Raw genomic sequence first — 13,776 nt, 5'->3', positions numbered from 1 at the left:
CTCCCAGATTGCCACACTAAATAAATTTGGAGCTACCCAACTGTTGCTTCCCATTGCATCCCCCATGGCACAAAGCTGGCTCGATATTAAATACCAGCTGCCAGGGATGAGCAGCCAGCTCTTGCTGCCTTCCTGCCCTAGCACTCTTCACCTGGAACCAGTGGCCCTGATGCCCAACCATAAAACTACAGCCATCCCATGATGTATTCACCATGTCTGACTGAGAGATCCCTACACAGATATTCCCTGGTCCTGAACACAGGACAGAAAGTGCGCAGGTTACCAATATTAGTGCTGCTATTGATCAGTCAGTTAACTCTGCTGCACTGCTCGATACATTAGCCATGAAAGGGAAGTAAAACATCCTGACATTTGGGACACACTTTATTCTGTGCCTTTGTAACAACCCTAAGTGAACACTGCTCTAATGACAACATAATGTTTTATCTTCTGCTTGAAGTCACTGTATTCTTTTATGGATTCCTTGAATCACAAATGCAGAAAGTCCCAAAGGCACCCATTTACCAGCTACCAACTGGCCAGACTTTGTGGCTGGGGCTTCCCTGAACTGGCTGACTACACTGAGCTGGAAGTGTGTGCAGGATACTCATCTGTGTCACTCCTTCCCTCTTCCCCTTTCTTTGCCACTGCTGAGCACAACCACCTTCCTTATAGCAATCAGATTTGTCACCTACAAACCCTTCTGGCTTTCTCACCTCTCATCTGCTTCATCATCATCTTCCTCACTCCTCCCTGATGCTTCTGACACTGCACTTTCTAACCCCTCACACCTGGGAGGATTCTCACCTACACCTGTCTTCCAAAATTGCCACCATGAGCAGCAAACCTCCCCAGGCCAGGTCTTCCAAGGAGGAATTGAGGACTCTAAACCACAGTGAAGTGAGGAGCTTGGAGAAGATTATTTGGATCCTCCAGTTACACCAACTCAGGCCTCTCTGCTAAAGAAACTGTTTTGCCATCAGTCCTCAACACAGCCATCTAACCGTGTATGTGAGATCCAGCTAGGAAGTGATCCTTACAGTTTAACTTCCCTCAGTTCCACAATGGCCCCAGAAGCCAGCCAGCTTTTAACACCTCAGCTGAGGCCCTGCTGAAAAAGCCAGAACCAACAAAACCAGAACCCAACTTACAGCTTTTTTGGTAAAGTTTCATGTTTAGTCCATTTCCATCTGCAACCTTTGCCTACAAGGTACCTGGATCAGTGTCTGCCATAGCCAGCACCATGAGATTGCAGTTTTCACCGGTGCTTGTGGCTGATACAAGTGTGAGCAAGGCGTGTGTGAGCCTTGGAGATGATGAACCCTTCAGAACTTCCCCAGGGAGCAGCAGCAAACAAAGGTTTCAGGGAAGCACAAGGGTAAAAAAGGGACACATGCTCCATGAAGGTCTCCTGGCCTGTGGATTGTGCTCCTCCTTGACCCAGCAGACCCTGAGCATATTTGGCAAGGACATGCACTCACAGGATCACTTCATTTTTCCATCCTTGTGCTGGCAATTCCCCCACTGCTGCACTGCCCTGATGACAGCACGGATAGGAAGGGAGCACAGATTTAACAGGAAGTTTTCTCTTACTCTGCCTAGAACTGTTCCAAGGGACAAGAGACAAGGCCAGAGTATCTCTTGCATCACCCACTGGGGTAAAGGCTTCAGTGGAAAGAAGAGGAGAAACTGAGATATGACAGGAGATTAGCATATTTGAGATCCACAGGCCACAAAGTCATTTCAACCTGTCATGCAACTCAGTGTTACATTGAGGTTTTTAGTATTCCTGCACAGGGTGCATTATTTGCCATTTTACTCCATTACAATTTGCACCAGGCTAGGACTGACGTGTATAAGCTGGGAGATCACTTCTGCTAATCATCACCAGATTGAGAACTTTTGCTTATATTCACATAAATAACCCAAACACACTGCTACCACAAATACCTTTACAAGAGATGAGGAAAAAATTAATTCTTTAGAAAAATCACAGGAGGTTCAACCACTGTTCCCTTGCCATTCACCCAGTGACACTCCCAGGCATACTAAGTGGTATTTACACTGCTATTTTCAGTACTGCAAAACTTCAATGGTGCCTAATCACAGGAAACACAATGCAGGTAGTAAATCATAACAAACGAGGTCCTCTGTCTTGATTTAAATGTGCTCAAACCTCCCAAGAGCCAAGGAGATGAGAAAACAACAGCCAGGTTGGCTGCAGCCATTTGAAACAGGTAAGTCAGCACCCCAGTCCCAGCCAAGAACTCAGCATTGCCCAACGATTCCAGAGCTAAACCTCTCCCAGAGCAATTTATTTGTTGATTAAATACAGCAGTTTTTGTCACATCACCCAGGTTTCCTGCTTGTAAAAACAGAAGATGTGTTTGAGCAAGCAGGAGATTTCTTCAATACAGTTAAAAAATGGGGAGTAATAAAAAATAAATCTACCACGTTGCTCAATAAACTGAAACTTCAGTCTGTTCCAGGAAACATTCCCAGCTCAGAGAGAAAACTAGTGTATGCTAAAAGTAAAAAAGCATTTTGCTGCAGCATTCAGCCTTTAAAATTAAACCCAACAGCTTCTCTCTGTTATTTAAATGATCTCCTCCAGCTCAGAAGGGCTATGACCATGGCCTAAGTTACTTAACTCACATTTTTATTGACTGACTTGCATAAAAATAAGCCACATTAAGGACTGAGCTGACATTTGGTATACATCATCACAAAACTCATTTCAGATCAAACATCATTCATACAACCTAAAAATATTTCCAGCCTTCTCCCATCCAAGAAAAGGATTTTCAGATTTACATTATCCTTACAAACTTTGGTCTTCTGAAGCACAAGCAGTGCAGAATCAAAGGATTAAAAGAACACCAGGATTTTTATTTTTTGATGATCTGCCTCTGAGTGTGTTATGTGCCAGGAGCAAGTTAACCTGTAACTGCAGTTTCACCAGCACCGTTTTCTCATTATTTGCCAATGTTTTGTGCACCCACACAGAGAAGATTCCTCTCCAGGGATCAATTCCAATCACCCAGTGGTTCCTCCAGGCCAAGTGACCTCCAAGCATCCACTTGTTGCCTTTGAAGGAATGGATTGAACCTTATTTTTTAATAATTCACACAGTCTCAACAAGCAGGAACTGTGTCTCTTCTCATTAAAGAAGCAGGCTCGGCATCAAGCAGAGCAGCTTCCAAAAGACTTAATCCAAATCTTTCAGGGTCCAACATAAATTGGTTTATCCACCCATGAACCCTCCAGAGGCCTTGCACAGAGGCAGGACAGACACAGCTCTGGGTGTCACCCCCTGCACAGGGAAGGAACTTCCAAAGTTGAATGCCAGGATGTGCCAGGTGAGAACAAGTCGAGAGGAAGGAGGGAAAATTAAAAAAACACGCTAAAAAAAGCCCAGCTAACAGCAACTAAATGGGTGTTTTCTCATTAGCAACTGAGTTATCCTCCTCGGCACACAGGAGGTGGGGGGGTTGTTAATTAAAGTGAAGTAAGGCAAATTATGAACGGCTTTACTGAAAGCCAGTCTGTGAGAGAGGTGGCCCTGGGAGTCCTGCTGGGAAAGGTGGAGAGAGACCCCATGGAGGGGGAGCGGGGTCTGGAGGGGTGGAAGGGGGAGCACAGGGATACCCCATGGGAGAGGGAACAGGGCAACCCCTGGGAAAGGGGGAAAGGTGTCACAAGGATGCCCACAGACAGGAAAGTGCAGAAGAGCCCCCAGAAGGGGCTGGGAGGGGGGCAGGGGTGTCACAGGGACCCTTCCACATTGGGAGGGTGCAGAAGAGACCCCACAAACGGGCAGAACACAGGGGAGAGTTATCAACAGGGACCCCCAATCGGGAGGAGCGCAGAAGGGACCCCGATTAGGGTCAGGGTGCTGGGGGGGTGGTGACTGTCACTTTCCATGGGCACGGTGCAGGAAAGACCCTAGGAAGGAGAAGCGTGCCCTGACCCGCCGGAGAACGAGGGGGACAAAGCAGTGACAAACAGCGACAAACCCCCCCGCCCTCCTCAAATTTCTGTCACCCCAAGGGGGCTCAGGCACCCCACGCCGGAGGGGCGGGAAAAATATAAATACACAAAAGCGCAGAGAGGCTCCGCCGGGCCACGGCGGTAGAAGCGGAACAGAAAAACGGCGAATAAAAGTTAAGCAAGGCTGGAGCTCGGCCCGGCCGCCCCTCCCCTCACAGCCAGGCCGGGGAGGGGGCGAAGGCGCCGGGGAGGGGAGGGGACCCCGGGCCCAGCCTGGGATGTGCGGCCACACACACACGCTGCCGCCGCCGCCCCGTTACCTGTGAGGCGGATCTTGATGCTGGATCCGTTCCGGCGGGTACCGGGATTCGACATCGCGCCTGGAGGAGGAGGAGGAGGAGGAGAACGAGGAGGCGGCGGCGTCGCCGAGCTCAACCGGCGGCTCCGCGCGGCCCCGCCATGCGAGCCTGCCCGCTCCTCACGATGCCAGGAATGCCCGCGCCCGCGTTCCGGCGGCCGCCGCAGGCTCGGCGCCCTCAGCCCCTTCCCCAGCCGCCGCCTCAGCCTCAGCCTCAGCCGCCGCCGACGCGCCCGCCCGGCCCGGCCCGGCCGCGGAGAACCGTGGCCACGCCCCCGCCACGCCCCGCGCACGGCGGAGGGCGGTGACGTCAGCGCGCAGGGCCGTGTGGCCGCGTCCGGACGCCATGAGGAGAAGGTCGGAGCGAGGAAGGTCGGGGTGCGGCGCATGCGCGGGAGGGGTCGGGGGAGCGCCCCCTGGCGAAGGGAGAGAGAGGGGGCAAGTGGGGGGGGCAGGGGAATGGGATGGGGGAACAGGAGTGGGAGAATGGGGGTAAAGGAATGGGATGGGGGAACAGGAGTGGGAGAATGGGGGTAAAGGAATGGGATGGGGGGAACAGGAGCGGGAGAATGGGGGTAAAGGAATGGGATGGGGGAACAGGAGCGGGAGAATGGGGGTAAAGGAATGGGATGGGGGAATAGGAGCGGGAGAATGGGGGTAAAGGAATGGGATGGGGGAATAGGAGCGGGAGAATGGGGGTAAAGGAATGGGATGGGGGAACAGGAGCGGGAGAATGGGGGTAAAGGAATGGGATGGGGGAATAGGAGCGGGAGAATGGGGGTAAAGGAATGGGATGGGGGAATAGGAGCGGGAGAATGGGGGTAAAGGAATGGGATGGGGGAACAGGAGTGGGAGAATGGGGGTAAAGGAATGGGATGGGGGAATAGGAGCAGGATGGGAGCACAGCAGCATCTCCCCCTTCTCTGGTGGCCCTGGATGCCCCATCCCATCCCACAGGGAGAAAGGGATGCCTCCCCTGTCCCAGAGCTGAGCTTGCCCTGCTGGCTGTGCCTGGGGCTGGCAGGGGAGGGCCAGGCAGGGGCAAGCAGCTGCCTGCAGGTCGCTCACACACCCACACAGAGCCCTGGTGATCCTGCAGGCACTGGGCCCAGCTCTCCAGCTGCCAGGGGAGACAGCAGGCACATCCCAGCACTCTTAAAAAGAGAGGCACATTGTCCTGGCCCCTGCCTTCAGGACAATAGTTTAAGTTACACAAGGATGGAAAGGAGCAGCTCTGGGCCCCTGGCTCTGTGTAACACCACCCACCACAGATTTATGTCCAGCACGTGCAGGAAAAAGAATCCAAGAGATTTCCTATTTCTCTTTTTATCAGAACATCAGCAAAGAGCAGCTGTAAGGGGCAGCCCTGCCTGGCCATGGGAAAAACCAACTGTGACGAGCCCAGCTCTGTGTCTCTGGTGGCAGCTCAGCTTCCTCACATTCCTTTTGCCCAGGGACCTGTGGCCATTCCCAGGTGCCCCAGCAGCCCTGGCAGCCCCAGCCCTGGTTCAGGTGCATGTTCAGGCAGTCCTGTATCATGTTTTGAAGTCCACAGTTCTGGATGTAAGAAGCACTTTGCATTTCATCAGATCCCAGTCTTTGAATATTAAATAAGTGATACTCAACCCTGCTACCCATCACTGAGGCTGCCCAGCTCCTCCTGGAGAACACATTCACTACCAACCCCCTTTTCCCTGGGTGGCCTGCAGGAGAAATGCATAAATCCTCTGATGAACAGATCCAGGGAAGAGGAAGAGTCTCTGTTTCCTGAAGAGGAGATTTTCCCTCCAGATTAAGCTGCCTGTCCCATCACCTCCCACTGCACCTGAGGCAGCAGAGCCCTGAGCCCACCAGGGTCATTTTGAAGAGCCAAACTCCCCAAAGAAGGGAGGGAAATCTGCTCCCTCATCCTGCCTCCAGCAAAGCCCCTGAGGTGCTTCAAGATCTGGGGAGCAAAGGATTGGGGCAGCATCACCATCAGCACTGGAGCAGTGGCCAGCAGCTTGCTGAGAACCCACAGCACAAAACCTTTGTGCCATGAGCTCAGCTCCATCCTCACCTTCTGCTGGAAACCACACTTGGAGGGCTTGGAGAGAAGGAGAAGAAAAGCCAGGGACACACCATGGAAACCTGAAATTAAGGTCCTTGGAATTTCAGGGCAGAGGCAGCTCCATGGGCTCCAGGCTGATGGATGGCACCAGGGAAGCTGCAGCAGAGCTGAATCATTGCCCCTGCACTGCCTCCAACAGCTTCCCTTCCAAAGAGCAGCACCTGCTCAGCAGCTCCCACAGCCACATCAACTCTTCCAGGTGAAATAACACAGCAAGGCCCCTGACCCACCTGGCCCTGGCTCAGCTCCTTCCCCACAGCAGTGATGGTGCCTGCAGAAGGTGAAACACCTCTCAAACAGCTTTTCAGAGATACTTCAGCCACTCCAAGTCTAGCCTAGGACTTTCAGCTCAAGGATTTGGTGGCAGGATGCTGCTCTCCTGCAGTTTCATGTACTGAGAACAAGGACTCCACCAAGAAAACTTGCCCAGGGGCTCCAACACACTCCTGCAAGGCCTTGAGATGATATTGGGAAAAAACAAGTTATGTCATCTGCAACAGCACTTTAAAAGAGGGGGGAAATAATTAAAGGCAAAAGGTACAAAGCCAAAAGTGCAATTTATTGACTGGTTTCAGAAGTAAAAAGGCTCAGCATCTCTGCTCCTCATGGTTTGGATGTCTGAGCTCTTCCAAGGTACCTCCACCCACCAGTTTAAAGCTGTGTCATGCTTCATCTTCAGAAGTTGAAGTCTTGCTTCTCTACTGAGAAATGATACAGCCCATCTTGGCCAGTCTGGGGCTCCAGGTTTATATTCTCCTAGGAGGAAAATTATAGAAATCACTTTCAGGGTCTGCATTTGAGTAAACCTAAGCTTTTTACAGCAACTCTTTCAGTCTCGTGTTAAAGATCCTGTTAAGTTCAGCTTGACTGAAACAGAACTCCTGGAGACCAGGCCAAGCCTTCCTGCTCCTTGCAGCAGCCTGAAGCTGCAGTGTCCCTGCAGCCCACACACAACAGCAGCCAAGCCTTTGGGCTCAGACTCCAGAAGCAAAAGGAAATAAAAGTGGCTGCAGTGGTAGAACTCACTGAAATTAAATGGCCTGCTTGGAACAGCAACAAGCCAGGACTGCTCAGGGAGATGTTCCCTGGCATCCAGCCCCTCCAGCCAGAGCTGCTGTGGAGAACTTTCTCCACACCCTCTCACAGGGACACCCCACAGACCCTGCTCTGGCAAAGCTCTAAACCAGACCTTTGCAGCCCCTGCTGCAGCTCACACCCAAACTGAGCCACAGTTCCAAGGTCTGCCAGACCTCTAAGCCTCTTCCCTGATGTTTTCCCATCTGCAAGTCTAATGCTGGGACCAAACATGGCATCTGTGACAGTCATTGGACCCTTGCAGCTCCTAGCTGGTGTCCTATCCTCTTTTTCCATAGACTCCTTACCATGAGAAGGGTCAAGTAATCCAGATGCAACCTGAGCACTGTTATCAGCTGAGTAGGAGGCTGCCATTCATAGTGACAAGCCAGCTCAGCTCTGAAGGAGGAAACTTCTCCACATTTGGTATTCATATCAGTAACTGCAGTAACTCCAGCTGATGCCAGTTTAAATTCCAGCAGCAAGATGCTATCAAGCCATCCATGTCTGTTGTCCAGCTCATTGGCTGACAACTCAGAGCTTTTACAGATCCTTAAAAGCAGCTGGAAGAACTACTCTGATCATGTGGAAGTCTCCTCTAAAACCTTTCCCCATATCCTTAAACTCTGTGCTTCATTCCAGTGTGTAATAACTTCACATTTTCAGCTGAGAAACAGCAAGGGCTCACATACCTCACCACAAAAGTATTTCTCTATGATATCCAGGGCAGTTCTGTAGACCATGTCATTCTCATGGTTCTGCAAGTTCTCAATTTTCTCCAGACCATCGAGTTCTTCCACCAGCAGACACAACTTCTCTGTCTTTCCCAACTTCTCAGCTGCCTGTAGCATTGGAAAGCCAGGCAGGAAAACAGAACATCAGTAACAGGTCTGAGATGGTCTTTTCTGTAATTACAACCCAGATCTACAAGTCAAAGGCTCACAGTCCCTGAATTTATGGTCCCTTTCTGATGCCAGGGATGTGCCTGTGGAATACCAATCTGTGCTGGGGGCTGCCAGCCAAACCAGAGAGCAGGGGACACAGAGCAGCACTTTGGGAACTCAATCTTACCAAGCCCTTTAGACAACCCAAGGCTATCCAAGACAAATTTAGACAACATGAAGTCTCTCTTTACTCCAAAGGTCAACAGTCATTTTTCTAACCACACAATGTGAGCACTTGCTTCTCTTTGGGAGAAGGAAGTCAAAAGATGAGACCTTATCAGGAAGAGATTAAAAACTGGCATCCAGGATGAGCAGATCTCACCAGGAAGAGATTTGAAATGGTGTCCAGGATGATCAGGATGGTTTTGCTGTCTTTGACCAAAAGCAGGTTGAGCAGAGGTTTGAGGACCCCGGAACGGACAAGCTCCACCACCTGATCCACTGTTGCTCCAGTTGTGAAGTTGGCCACCACCCACACAGCCTCCTTCTGAGCCTTGAAATCACCCTGGAAAAGCAGCACAGCAAAGGCATTCCCGAGCTTTAGTATCCTCTAGGATGAGTGTGAGGCCAGGATAACCATTCCCTCATCTGCAGCTTTCCCAGCCCCTTTGGGTGGTGCATGGACCCTGGCACAGGTGCCAAGGGCAGCTCCAGGATGTTTTTCCATGCAGGTGTACTGACAAATTGGGATGCTCAGGCTGTCCCAAGGACCTCAACAGCTCTGAAACAGCCTGCTTAGGCAGCTCTGGGCCAAGTGATTCACAAAGGAGCCATCCCAGACCTCCTGAACCCCACCATCCCTCCCTCAGCAGCCCTGTGCCCATCTCTCACCTCATCAAGCAGCTCCACCAAAGGTGGCAATAACCCACAGGTGATGATCTGCTGGATCTGGTGGGAAGGCCCTGCTGCAATGTTGCTGAGGGTCCATGCTGCTTCCTTCTGGATCACTGACTTGCTGTGCCTCAGCAGCCGGGGCAGGACAGTCAGGGCACCAGCATCAATGGCTTCCTGGGTCTGCTGGTCTGTGCCTGTGACCACATTCCCGATGGCACGGAGAGCTGGAGTCTAGACAGAGATTAGAGGAGATGAGGAGAGTCCTTACCTCGAGGGATACACGTCAGAAAGCCCAGCAAGATCCCTCCCTAAGTGCTTGATCCTTCACACAAGGAGAGCATTGTGGGTGATGGCTGTTTATTTACAGCCCTGTCGTCCCTTGTTTGCTCTAAGCAGCTTTAGAGCCTCTATCCAGCCTCCAGCCCCAGCCAGCAGAGCAAGCAGTGCCTTGACAGGCAGTCAGTTCCATGGGCTGAGGGGACAGCACAGCTGCCACATAGAACAAGGGCACCTGCCTTCCCTCTCCTCAGACCTTTCTACATTAAGGGACCACAGGGTGGATTTGATTGTTCCCTACCATAATAATCAAATCTGGGCTGTCCATGAGTTCCACAAGCCTTGGGAGAATCCCTGTCTCCACCACAACTTGGATGCGATCATTGCAGCCATCAGTCAGGTAGGAAACAGCCCAGCAGGAGTCAGAGATGACATCCTTGTCCTCGTGCTGCAGAAGGATGACAAGGACTGGCAGAATCTTCTGCACAGCATCCAAGGGAGGGCAGGGGTTCTTGTTCCTGCACAGGTTTGACAGTGTCCAGGTGATGTTCCTCAGGAACCCAACCTGAAACACAAGGCAGGTGTGAGATCCTCACTGCCCCCAAGAGCCTCTCAGTCTGTGTTAGCCTGTGAAGGTTCTCACACCAGAGACAGAACAGTGGGGCAGGAACCATTGCAGAAGGGCAGAGACAAACCACAGAGCAGCAGCAAGAAGCCTGAAGGGCAAGTTCAGCCCTTCCACATGCATATGCAAGCCTGCCTTGCACCAGTTTCATCTTATTCCTAGCCTGAGATAGTCAGAGCTGGATAAGAAAGGCCAGGATGGAAGAGATCACATTGACTTGGAGTGGCTGCTTGGCACCCCCAGCTTTGTGCATAGGCAGGGCCATAAAAGCAGTTTAGAGCAGGGTCTCATTCAATGACACAAACAGTTTGCTGTGTACAAGGCAGACAATGGACTCACCCACCACCCAAAGCATTAAGAGCTGTTAAATCAAGAAAATGGAAGGTTATTTACTGGAGTTGCAGGTGACACCAGAGCCAGCAAGGGAGGAATCACATCACGAGCAATAAGAGCATCCCTGTAGATAGGGCCATCCCCTGGACAGATAAAAAGGGTTGGTCACTGCAGCTGCCCAAGCCACAGGACAGCCAACATCAAACAGCAATTACACCTGCAGGACCAGGGCTGGATGACCCACCAGCCACACACCACTAGGCATTTCCAGGTGGGAAGGATTTACTGGGCAGACTGGGGTGCCAGCAGGCAGGACCCATTCTGTTCTGCCTATGGTGACATTAGAGGGTTAAACCACCCCAGCAAGACAGAGTCTTGCCCTTGGCTTTGGCCAAAATCCTCTTGCAGAGCCAACACAGGATCTCAAAGGCTGCCAGGCAACACTAAGGGGATGAAGGGTTATGGGGTTCAATAGGGGCAGCAGCTTGGAGACCAAGCTGCAGGGAGAGGAGCCCCAATGCTTTATCTTCCCAGCAGAATCACAGAATATTCCAAGTTGGAAGGGGCCCACAGGGATCATCAAGTCCCTGGCTCAGTCAGGGACCTCCAAATGCCCCTCCAGGTCTCCTCACCTGCAATGTTGCCCAGGGCCCACACTGACTGCTCGCTGATGTGCATGTGTGGGGAGGACAGCAGGGAGATGAAGGCTGGGATGGCTCCTCCCTCCACCACGGCCCTGGTGTGCTCCGAGGTGCCAGAGGCAATGTTGGTCAGTGCCCAGGCTGCCTCAAACTGCAGGGCAGCATTGTCAGAACGGCCCAGGAATTCCACCAGCCTGGGGATGATCCCCAGCTCGATGATCTGATTGATGGGGGGGTCCTTGTGCTTGGACAGAAGTCTCCTGTGAGACAGGACACAGCACAGCCAGCCATGAGGAACCCTGTGTGGTGCCACCACAACCCATAGCCCTGTGGTCCTTTGTGCCACAGCCCTGCTCAGCACTGACCCTTTACAGAGCCAGGCTCTCCAGTCCTTGTCCTGCCCAAGCATCTGACACTCAATTTCTTGTGGGATCCAAGATAATTCCTGGCACAGCACAGGCAGGGGTAGCCCAGCCAACCCCTTGGTTTGGTTCATGCAGGACTGTGAGCCAAGCACAGCACAGAAGCCACAGAACAGGCACCAGCTGAGATTCCCATGGGCAGTTTGGGTTACCAGGCTCCTTCTCCCTTTGCCATCTCTCTAGAGAGCTCCTCAAACAGGAAATTGCAGCCTTCTGTCCCCAGGTCCCAGCAGCTGGGCACATACCTGGTGGCCTGGGTGGCAAGCAGCTGCAGCTGGGTGTCTTCCCCATTGACAGCTTCCAGGATCTCCTCCAAGGAGGGCTGAATAATCTGTGTCACAGGGAATGATTCAGAGTCAGCCAGGGAGCTGGGACTCCCTCTGGTTTAATCTCAGCAGTCAATCAGCTGTCTAGACCCAGCTCAGTCACCACTTCATATCTAAGCAGTGTCTATTCTTTATGCAACACAGCTTCGAGATGAGGCAGAGGGAGACAATCCACAAAAGCCTTCAAGGCAGCTAATGCTTGTAATCAAGCAGTGAAAGAGTCACTGACACCATAATGGGCTGTGAGCTCAGTAATTACCCCTGGCTGTGCAGGGAGCCAGACAGGAGCAGCTCCCAGCGAGCCAGAGCACCAGCCTGTTCTACCTGCCATCAAGGGAGGCCAGCAGGACATCATCACCATGAAAAATTGCACAGACAAAGACCAGGCAGTCTGAAACACTCCCCAGCACTGGGCATGGAGATCAGGAATGGCACCAGCCACTTAAATCAGGTCACCCCCCAGCTGGAATTGATAGTGGCCCAAGTAGGGGATGATTCCTGCTGCGCTGATCCTACCCAGGTGCAGAGCACCCAGCACTCACCACCTCAGCTGCTCTGTCTTGTCCTGGAGAGGGATTCTCCTCCCTCTCATGAACAGAAAGGTTTCTGCGCTTCAGGAGCTGCTCATCCTTCTTGGCCTTCCTCAGCTCAACGCTCACCTCCGCCCTCTGCCTCCGCAGGGTCTGGGGGAAGAACAGCATCCCACTCATATCTGCATGGCCCCATTCCCCAGGGAGCTCATCCCTCTGCCCCACATTTCCCACAGGAGGAGTGGGGAGCCAGCATCTCCTCCCTGTGGCCTGGAGGGTGATGAAGGAGTTGGGACAGAGGAAGGCTCTCCCTCAGTGCCTCCCAAGGACATGGGCTGCTGGATGAACCAGTAACCAGTGGGTGTTTTTAAAAGTAGATTTTTCTGAACCTGAAAGGCAAATCCTCATCTCCTCTACTGGCTTAAATCAAGCTGACAGATCCTACATCTGACATCCCATACCAGCCCCAACTCCACAGGGATAACTGCTGCGGAGAGCTCAGCTGGCTGGGGCTGAGCCATCTCCCTTCCCCAGCCACACACCCAAAACTCAAATCCCCCTTGCCTGTACCACCATGCTCCTTGCAGCCCAGCCAGCCCCACACCACATCCCAAAACCACCCAACCATCCCAGCTGAAGGTATCCAGAGCCATTCCCCATTCCCTCGCACAGGTAGATTTGGGGCCATGGACCTTGAGACGCCCCTCCATCAGCTCCTGCCAGCAGTGGGCTCTGCTGGAGTCCAAAGTGCTGGCACAGGCAGGGGGTTACTCACAGTTTCATCCTTGCCCTTGTTCTTGAACAACTTCATGTGCTGGCTGTGCTTCCTGACTGGCATCTTGGCAGAGTTGAGAGAGGTCCTGGAACCCTCACGTGCTCTTGGGGGTCAGCACAGAGCAGGGTCAGGTCACAGCTGCTCACAACCATCCCCTGCCAGCCACTGAGGGGGCTGGGACCCTCCAACTCCCACCAGCAGCCTGGGCCACACATTTCCACCCCACAGTCCCAGCAAGGGAGACACTGGAGATGCCCTGCCCCAAGCAGGGCTTGGTAGGATCCTCACACACTGCAGCTGAGCCACTGAACTAAATAGAAGCACAAACTACCACTTAATATCAGGCTACAAAAATTACAGCTGCTGCAATCCCGGGAGGAAGCCAGACACAGACACCTCATGGTGACAGGAACACCCCCTTCCTCCAGCCCTCATCCTGGGGCTTTCACATTTACTGTGACACACAAGCCTGGCAAAGCCTCTTGCCTCCAAGAGGAGCAGCTCAAGGTCTGATTTAAGGACACACAGCCACATCTAA

The 13,776-nt window shown here is 52.5% G+C and overlaps 2 protein-coding genes across 5 annotated transcripts in view; both read right to left on the bottom strand.

The window, feature by feature from the left end:
• SMURF1 (SMAD specific E3 ubiquitin protein ligase 1) overlaps positions 1-4,566 on the bottom strand; it is a 46,022-nt gene extending 41,456 nt beyond the window's left edge. For all 4 annotated transcript variants that reach the window (XM_030957988.1, XM_030957987.1, XM_030957990.1 and 1 more), the window contains exon 1: positions 4,311-4,566. In XM_030957988.1, coding sequence (XP_030813848.1) covers positions 4,311-4,365 — 55 coding nt within the window. In that variant the 5' untranslated portion in view covers positions 4,366-4,566. The remainder of the gene's footprint in view (positions 1-4,310) is intronic.
• Positions 4,567-7,133: 2,567 nt separating this feature from the next.
• KPNA7 (karyopherin subunit alpha 7) lies at positions 7,134-13,335 on the bottom strand. The gene is made up of 10 exons (XM_030958118.1): positions 13,239-13,335; positions 12,476-12,616; positions 11,853-11,938; positions 11,177-11,445; positions 10,605-10,687; positions 9,888-10,151; positions 9,308-9,541; positions 8,799-8,981; positions 8,225-8,374; positions 7,134-7,214 (listed from the first exon to the last, which is right to left on the bottom strand). The coding sequence occupies exons 1-10, from the start codon at positions 13,299-13,301 to the stop codon at positions 7,134-7,136; spliced, it is 1,554 nt and encodes a 517-aa protein (XP_030813978.1). The 5' UTR covers positions 13,302-13,335.
• Positions 13,336-13,776: the final 441 nt, after the last annotated feature.

The sequence above is a fragment of the Camarhynchus parvulus genome, chromosome 14, assembly GCF_901933205.1.
Source record: "Camarhynchus parvulus chromosome 14, STF_HiC, whole genome shotgun sequence".
Classification (NCBI taxonomy): domain Eukaryota; kingdom Metazoa; phylum Chordata; class Aves; order Passeriformes; family Thraupidae; genus Camarhynchus; species Camarhynchus parvulus.
The sequence above is the reverse complement of the archived record's forward strand: the minus strand, read 5'-3'. Positions and strand labels throughout refer to the sequence as shown.

Coding starts and splice junctions, on each gene's coding strand:
- KPNA7 (XM_030958118.1), bottom strand. CDS start 13,301: ATGCCAGTCAGGAAGCACAGCCAGCACATGAAGTTGTTCAAGAACAAG. Junction 12,617..13,238: donor ACAAGGGCAAGGATGAAACT/GTGAGTAACCCC, acceptor TTCTTCCCCCAG/ACCCTGCGGAGGCAGAGGGC. Junction 9,542..9,887: donor GCCCAGATTTGATTATTATG/GTAGGGAACAAT, acceptor ATCTCTGTCTAG/ACTCCAGCTCTCCGTGCCAT.